General features: G+C 41.1%; 1 protein-coding gene across 2 annotated transcripts; it reads left to right on the top strand.

The window, feature by feature from the left end:
- The first annotated feature begins 74 nt into the window (after positions 1–74).
- Positions 75–9210, top strand: actl6a (actin-like 6A). Of its 2 annotated transcripts, none has more exons than XM_030372714.1 (14): positions 75–254; positions 1219–1295; positions 2271–2445; positions 3653–3753; positions 4031–4128; positions 4353–4447; positions 5429–5535; positions 6237–6326; positions 6692–6753; positions 6848–6962; positions 7284–7364; positions 7519–7614; positions 7907–7993; positions 8571–9210. In XM_030372714.1, the coding sequence occupies exons 1-14, from the start codon at positions 230–232 to the stop codon at positions 8649–8651; spliced, it is 1290 nt and encodes a 429-aa protein (XP_030228574.1). In that variant the 5' UTR covers positions 75–229; the 3' UTR covers positions 8652–9210. The 2 variants fall into 2 exon arrangements, with proteins under 2 accessions (XP_030228574.1, XP_030228573.1); XM_030372713.1 differs by having other exon boundaries at positions 5429–5550.
- The last annotated feature ends 136 nt before the right edge of the window (positions 9211–9346 follow it).

Genomic DNA, 9346 nt, shown 5'->3' with positions numbered 1-9346 from the left:
ATGTTCTCTGCTGATATTCTTAGAAACGCTTGAGTTTACGTCATGAAGAAAAAAACGACCTTAGTGCTTCCCGACGTTCTGATTGGATAGCTGGCCTGACGTACTCTGCCGCCGGATAGGTTGATCCAAGCTAATGTACCTTTTGTTGTGATTAACCGTTTAGCGGTTGTGATTCCACGTTATTATCAACCGAAGCCGCGTATCAATTTTATTGTAAAAAGATCATAGGATGAGTGGCGGAGTGTATGGAGGCGGTGAGTGATTTTATTCCAGTAAAACTAAAAGGAAAAACGGAGCCACGTTGTTCCCTTCTGCAAGTGGCTTGCTAGCATGCTATAGCTAGCTAGTAAAGCTGGCCGTGTTCACAGTCGAGGCAATGCAGTTTGATATATTTTCAAGTAATTTTATATATTCCAGGCCATATGAAAGCAGTTGTGATAATTGTAAAGTTTTAGATCTGCACAATATGGTGTAATTGTAGTTAAGATCACAATGCAGTCAGCTAACGCTAGCTGGAACCGCTAGCTAGCAAATGAATGAACGCTGGGGCGCAACAATGCCGTTGTTGCTAACGCGTAACGTTATATAGAGAAAGGGAGCGTATGACTATTCTGCACGTTTGAAAGGCATTTAACATGTTTCTGCATCGATCTAAAACGTATATACACCTATCTTATACTTATTATGTCCTTATTGTATTTTGGCCCCGGGCTTTTTGCTCCTCAAAACAATCCATAATGTTTTGGTAGATCTCATACACAAAGGCAATCTTCTGTATGTCAAACCCATTTTCAACTAATAGGTACACCTCACGATTCTATACCGTTAACTAATTAAATGTTGGAGCAACAGGTTTTATCAACCAATACAACTTTGTCATACATATGTTGATACTGCAAAGCGACTCAGGAACACTACAGTCACAAACCCTGGTTTCTCATCACCGCTGACGTCTTCATGTAACCAGACTAAACTGTCATGCGTGTGTGTGTGTGTATACACTATCCAAGTTGAACGTTGATTAAATAGAATGGTGGGTGACGATTGGTGGTGATTGTTTTAAATCTGAATCCTCACATCATTATTCACCCATTCAATGTTTTGTGTCATTACATAATTTATCCATTCGTTCGGCACACTAATCACACGACTACCTGCGTCATTTATTCTGCCGTATTGATGAGTAGAACTCACAAGAATTGTGCCATCTGCCTGCAGATGAGGTGGGGGCTTTGGTGTTCGACATTGGCTCGTATTCGGTGAGAGCTGGCTATGCAGGAGAAGATTGTCCAAAGGTAAGTGGATCTGACCTGCTTTACTATATATCTCATCTTCCACTGTGTGTCGTTATTTTATTATCCTTGGGGATGGCCATTGGTGTCAAGAAATTAGGTCTATCACTCTAGAGATCATCCAGATAAATCAAGTTTTAGTGAATTGAGTTGCATTTAATTTCTCTGTGCCTATGAATATGAATCTTTTTTAGGTCTTTACATTTCAATAACCTGCCTTCTTATTTCCCCCCTCAGACAGTTTTTCCTATGATGTTTGTGATGCACACCATTCGACGGTTATGGAATGTTAACTGGAGTTTACTTTGTATATATGTGTTTTGTTGATTTTTAAGTGTTAATGAGGTGTTAATTAAACCGTACTTACAACGGTTGAGGCAGTAATTGCGCCAATCCAACCGCATATCGATGAGGCATGTTTGACCCCAAGGCGGTTGACAGAGTGAGAGGCGTGGCACACCCAAGGCACACTTTTGATGCATACATGCAGACATGCATACATACATACAATCATACATACATGCATACATTTATCATCTTATGTAGAAGGGCTGCTCGATAAAAAAAAAAAGATTATCACGATTATTTAGGTCAATATTGACATCACGATTATTCAAACGATTATTTTTGAGTTTGAAAACATGATGTATTTATTCAGTATGTCTCTCTCAAAAGCACTTTGTATCTGAGAACTATGAAATTTCGCCTTAAGAAAATACACAAATTGGCCAAAAAGAGAAATTTCAAATCTAAAATAATGTACAGATATGTATCCAGCTGTTCTTCTGCACTTTCTATGAAACATTTAATAAAAAAATAATAATAAATAAAATAAAAATCTAAAACTTGATTTGTATTAGTTTTGCGATCGTTTGACGCTAAAATCGTAATCGAGATTGTAATTCCATTAATCGCCCAGCCCTATTATGTAGGCATGTGCCATGCTCACATGATCCTCTATCCTCATGTCGGGTGCAGGCGGATTTCCCCACGGTGATCGGGGTGACTCTGGACCGGGAGGATGGCAGCACTCCCATGGAGACGGACGGGGAGAAGACCAAGCCGAGCGGCACCACCTACTTCATCGACACCAACCAGCTCCGGGTGCCCAGGGAAAACATGGAGGTCATGTCTCCTCTCAAGAACGGCATGAGTGAGTGTTTTCTTTTTGTGTGGCTGTTACAAAAACGTAAACAACCAGAACATTAGGAGAGAACTCACGGCTTAGAAACTACTAAGAAGACACCAGCTTGGTTTTAAAAGCGTGATTGTGAGCCTTTGAGGCATGCTGTCATTCATTGATTTAGAGAGTCTTGTTTTTCCGGATGTTAAGTCATTTGTGGTGGCTATTAAATGATGGGCCTGTGCATCTCAGGTTGTTCTGTTCAGTGTTTGATATCCAAAATATGTGCACATACCTCATTTTCATGCACACTTTGAACATTGTGCAATCACCATCCAATATTTAGTATATGTATGTAATTTTCTATCGACTTAACGGTAGATAGAGATGGATAGTTAAATAGATGGGTTTGGCATACATTCCTGATTGGTAATTGAGGCGTAAGAGCACCACACATCAGTAGCCAACGAACAACAACAAAAAAATAAAGGAATTTAAGACGATAAAAAGTTCGATTGACATCTCAAAAGACTGTCTGGCTGGCGGACGGGCGCCGGCCACTGTGAAGAGATCAGTGGAAGTGGTGGCACTGAAGCGGGTACACTCTCCCTCCATGCTGACCTAGCGGATGCTTCTAATCAGAAAGTGGTCCACAGGAGCCTGGCTGTGGGCTATTTAGAGACGAGTATGACACCGATCTTAATTGCAATAGAACGCCACCATGGGACTCCGGGCACCCTTGGAGAACTGACCTGGAAACAGAAGCACCCGCGGCTGTCAAATTACTATCCCAAAAAAAGACTGTCGCTGCTCTATTTCCCCCCGCCTACACCATCTGACCCAGGAAGTGTGATGGGAGACAGACAATGTTGTGATGTCACCTAAGCCCCCTTCGCCAGGCCTGTAAGTGTGAGGTGAAGGAGGGGGGACTTGGTGTTGCTTGTGTGTGGTGCTGGCATCAGTGTTCAATGAGAATAGGTCACGCATCGACTGGCATATCAGTGGCCCACTTCCTCATCTTAACCTCAGGAGTCACGTGCACATCACGTTTTTGCAATGAGGGCTTCAATCAAATCCCAGTTTCAGTTTCCACATCATAGGGGTAGTATGGGAAAATAAAATACACATGACCATCAAGGAACTATTACCAACCTCCGATTAGGCTCGGTCGGACTACATGATAAAATCCTCATTAAATAATCATGTATTATCCTTTCTTTCTTTTCCCTGTCTATAGTCGAGGACTGGGACAGCTTCCAGGCCATCCTAGATCACACCTACAAGATGCACTTCAAGTCTGAGCCAAGCCTGCACCCGGTGCTCATGTCAGAAGCATCGGTGAGTCTGGATTAAGTACTCAGTCATAACGTTTAGTATCACTTTATTTGCATAATCCTGTAATGTTCACAAGCAAAACACTGGATATCGTAATGCAGGTCAGTTTTTTAGCCAATATAGAAGACTCAATCAGATTACATTTTGACCCATATCTTCTGTCATATCTATAGTTCTAATCAGTATCTTAACCATTGTCCTGTCACAATACACTGTGTTATGTGGTAGTACCTGTTGCGGTGGGACTTATGTGCTGCTTTGTTTGTTTGTGTGTGTGCAGTGGAACACGCGAGCGAAGCGGGAGAAGTTGACAGAGCTGATGTTTGAGCATTACAACATTCCGGCCTTCTTTCTCTGCAAAACGGCAGTGCTGTCCTCGTATCCGTCACAACCTTACCGCTGCGCTTTCACAATACCATAATCCTAGCACGAGTACCGTGGCATCCTGGTTAACCTTTTACTTCAATCACCATTCTACCAAGCTGCTGAATTTATCAATGAATATTATTTACTGAGTTGACTTTTTGACATGATTTGATTAGGTTTTTCGTATCCGTGTCACTAGTTACTATGAAATATGGCCTTAACTCTCAGTGTCTCAGCTTTGCCAACGGGCGATCGACAGGCTTGGTCCTGGACAGTGGAGCCACACACACCACAGCAATTCCAGTGCATGACGGTTATGTCCTTCAGCAAGGTGAGCAAGACCTATCTCTTTATAAAATATATTATGGGAGCTGAGCTGAATCACCCAGTATTGTTGAGTGCTGCTGGTTATTCAACTCATTCCTCACCAGTTTCTTTGACTGCAGAACAAAGAGCTTTAAAATGCTACTGAAGATATATTTAATCTAAATTGGTACACCAGACAATCTTTTATTATAATTAGTCTAAGGCTCTATGTGTATAGATAATATCTAGTGTGTGTGTGTGTGTGTGTGTGTGTGTGTGTGTGTGTGTGTATGTATGTGTGTGTATATGTATATGTGTGTGTATGTGTGTATATATATATGTGTATGTGTGTGTATATATATATATATATATATATATATATATATATATATATATATATATATATATATATATATATATATATCTATCTCTATATCTCTATCTCTTTTATTTTTTTCTGATCAATATATTTATGTTAAATGATGATTGAATTACTTGATTATTGCATTAGTAATAGAGCGCACCACTCAGTGCCTCCTCAGTTAGTTACATCCCCTTGAGTCAACTGCGGAATAGGAAGAGGCAATGAGAACCCTTGCATACTTAATTCCCCCCTTCCACAACACTGAAATCCTCATCCCCTTACACTGGGCAGAGGACTTCAGAAAGGAGACGTTTCAGTGAGCCACAGCATTACTGCACTGACCTCAGGAGCTAGGCTTTCTGCGACAGCATCATATGAGCCGGAACTACGGAGACACACAGGATGGGAGCGGAGGAAAGCTGCGGTCACATTAAAGGATCACGATATGATATGGGGGGAGCTGGGGTTATTCATAACGGGAAAGTCAAAAAGGTGTAAGGAGTGAAGTGCAAACTGAAGAAAATTCCGTTGCTCTGCTTAAATCGTGATTAATCAAGTCTTTTAAATAGGTGTAAACATTGTTTTATGATTGGGTTCTGACAGGAATGACCATAAATTCTCCCTTTTTCTCTTATTTTTCAGGCATCGTCAAGTCGCCCCTGGCGGGGGACTTTATGAGCATGCAATGTAGAGAGCTATTTCAGGAGTTAAATGTTGAAATAGTCCCTCCTTACATGATTGCCTCAAAGGTGAGACCTGCTAAAGTAAGTCAAAACCCACTCATTTCATACATTTCTTTTCCTTCTTGGAGTCTTTCTACACTCGGTGGTGGGGGTGGTCTGTAAGTACGCCATTTTGATGGTCATTGTGGCCCTTGTGTTATTTAAGTGTCCGTAGACCTACACAGTGGTGATCGTGTTTTGGTGCCATATTCTTTTGCGCAATGTTTATTTGTGTTTTGTGTATAATTTCAGTCATATCATGGTAAATATATTCATTCATACTTTGATCTGTGTTGTATAACTGCCAATGCATCGTCAATATAAATAGGAACATTGTTGATCCAAAAAAAACATTCTGTGAGAGAATACTTACTTGGATATCTAAGTTGAACCTAAAATGTTTTTTTTGGACGGTGATGCATATTTCATGCTTCCCTAAATGCACCATGTGTTTAACTGATAGTTGGCATAAAAATGTATCCAAACCATAAACTTAAGCTTTAGCAACTATTTTAATATTTTCAATACGCATCACATTATTAATTAGTTATTGCTAATTTGTTATTGTGGCGTTTACCAAGTACAGGACACAATAATGTGGGATGGTGAGCACTGTGGCACTGGCCCACTTGATTTGCCGATGGTTAAAAGAACAAGCTGATCTTGGCACGAAGCGTCTATTGTAAACATCAACCGCCGTCTGCCAACCCTGCTGTTTGTCCTCGCAGGACGCTGTGCGTGAGGGATCCCCCGCCAGCTGGAAGAAGAAGGAGAAGCTACCTCAAGTCACACGCTCCTGGCACAACTACATGTGTAATGTAAGCAGCAGCAGCAGCATTCTCCAGCGTCGCCTGGGCCTGTTGTTCGCTCTGTGTTCTCTCTGGAGCATACGCTTTATCTTTGGGGAGAGCAAAGACCAACTGGAGAGGAGGGTTTAAGAACCTAAATACTGTGTTTTAGCGTATACGTAAGAAAACAAGTAGCGTAAATAATTGCTGCATAAATATCGTGTATATTTGTATGATTCCGCTTAGAATTAGTAGAGAGAGACGGGAATTAAATCATCGGTGCATTTCATCCCAGATCATTTTTATTGGCTGTGCTGGTACTGCCATCTTAGGAGTGACTAGAACTGCACATCTCGAGTGCGCCATGTAACGTGTATCCGTCTCCTGGCCCGCAGACTGTGATCCAGGACTACCAGGCCGCTGTGCTCCAGGTGTCGGACTCGCCATATGATGAACAGTTAAGAGAACCTGCCTCTTCTCGTTGTCATACTTGATTTTTACTTCATGTAAAAGCGTAAGTCTAAACTTGCGGTTCTGTATCGTTTTCCTAGGGTAGCAGCCCAGATGCCCACAATACACTATGAGCTGCCCAACGGGTACAACTGTGACTTTGGGGCAGAGAGGCTAAAGATCCCAGAGGGACTGTTTGACCCCTCCAATGCAAAGGTGTGTGTGTGTGTGTGTGTGTGTGTGTGTTATTTATGTAGGCAAGCTATGGTCAAGTATTCGACACACTTTAATGTGTGCATCTCAAGAGATGATGAGCAAACAATATAAAAAAAGTGAAGCATATCAATTTAAATCGCTGAAATTGTCTGGCGCGATTACGGTAATTTGCACGTTACTCTGGACCTCCTGAGGACGTACGGACCTGTTGCCTACAAAGAAGCCAAGACACTTTCTTAACAAATCGTATTTAAGGGACCTCTGACCTCTCATCAATAGCCATGCAGTCATCAATTATAATGCTGTGTGTGTATTCCCCAGGGTCTCTCAGGGAACACCATGCTGGGTGTGGGTCACGTGGTGACCACCAGCGTGGGCATGTGTGACATAGACATTCGACCGGTGAGCACCAAACAAATATCAGAATTATCATGGGTTTCCTTGTTACTAAGAATGCGTCAATGTATTGATGTGTCTAGCCCTTATTGGCTTATAACTTGATTGGATTTATGTGTGTGTGTGTGTGTGTGTGTGTGTGTGTGTGTGTGTGTGTCAGGGTCTGTACGGCAGCGTGGTGGTGACGGGGGGAAACACACTTATCCAGGGTTTCACAGACCGACTCAACAGGGAATTGTCCCAGAAGACTCCTCCTGTAAGTTGACCAAGCCATGAGATGGCGTCCTTCCTCTTCGTCATAAAGAGCCACCTTACTGTTGGACGTATTGCAAATGTCCTTTTTCTTCGGAATATTACTACTAACTTGATTTATAGAAAAAATGTATGTATATATGATTTTGTATTTACTCACCATTCTCTGTTGCTTTTACTTTTCTTAGGCTATTTTGTGCTTTCTTAATGAAAACAACCGGACAAAAGGCCACTCTTCTTCACTCTCGGCCAATGTGTCTTATTCTATGCTAAGATGTTATGTGTTCTGTCTGCAGAGCATGAGGCTGAAGCTCATAGCCAATAACACAACGGTGGAGCGTCGCTTCAGTGCCTGGATAGGAGGCTCCATCCTGGCATCTCTAGTAAGTTGATGTTGGATCTTTATGGGCTTATTGGTGTCATGGTCATTCTGGGGGAGATGGCACAGGGCCTATGGTTGTGTTATGCCTATTTTCCTGTTTAGTTAGATTTTACACCAAAGAGAAACGCTTTCGAGCAAGTAGATATATCTGATTACAATGATTTTGATAATTGTATTTCTCAATTGGCCAGTCTACATGGTGTGGATTTAAAACGTTTACACTTTCTTTTTTTCCCTGTAAACTTGTACTGATCAAGTTTGTATGCCACCAACCTGATTGTTCAAAAAAATATAAGGCAAAATAAACAACCCAATCTCCCAGATTTAGGCTTGTCTGTCATCAGATTTGAGATTGGTAATCTATCGTCAGATTCCTATGATGGGTAATATAAATAGTCAGCATTGAACATCCACAGACTTTCAAGTAGTTTTGCTTGGGTCTGGGTCTCTCATTAAGTGTTAAGCCTGTGTTGTCCTTAAGGACTGCAATTGTGAGTAAGAACAGGTGACAGATATTATTACCTGAAAAATATAATGCCTTATTGAATTACACTCACATCGCTGATCTGTTCTTCCAGGGAACCTTCCAGCAGATGTGGATCTCTAAACAGGAGTATGAGGAAGGAGGAAAACAGTGTGTGGACAGGAAGTGCCCTTGATTTATTAACCCGCCTCCTTCCCCAACCAGATCATGTATGGATGCCATAGCAAAAAACACATGTTTAATTCATGTCTTTACCTGGACTCATAAGTACCTTTACCTGGGGTCATAAGCTGATGTTTTGTTGAATTGTTTTTTTGTAACTATCGTTTGTTTGTCCTTGGTTTTATATAGCAAACATCTACTTGTCAGTGATAACTTAAACTGTGTTACAATGCAGACATTTAGTCGGTGTGTTTGTGAGGGGTCAATCAAGCAGCCTTATGGCTGTTCATATGTCATTGATCTCAAGAAAACATGTTTGTTGAAGTGGGTTTCCAATTGCCATAGAACGATATTGAAGATAAGACGTGCAAGGTTTCTGCAGGATATGAATGCTATGAACATACAGTTTAGGTTTGTTTTGTATAAAAGCGATTCCTCAAGTAAGCTTTTCATAGGCAGGATTCAGCCTTCTCTCCTTTTGCGGTGAGTGACTTCAAATACAATCTGTATTTAATTTTTTAACTCATTTGCAACGGTGTCTTTTGAAATTAAAGTCTTTTGTTATGAGGTTTCTCAATTTCTCAAGTTTTTCAACAAAAACATTCCAATACTTAAATGAGTTCAACCTAATCAAAGATCAGTTGCTGAAAATTCAATAAGGTTTATATTAATGTGAGGTCTCATGTCTATAATTAAGGTTACAACCAA

The sequence above is a fragment of the Gadus morhua genome, chromosome 12 (assembly GCF_902167405.1).
Source record: "Gadus morhua chromosome 12, gadMor3.0, whole genome shotgun sequence".
NCBI lineage: Eukaryota > Metazoa > Chordata > Actinopteri > Gadiformes > Gadidae > Gadus > Gadus morhua.
Note: the sequence above shows the minus strand (reverse complement) of the source record. Positions and strands in the feature narration are given on the sequence as shown.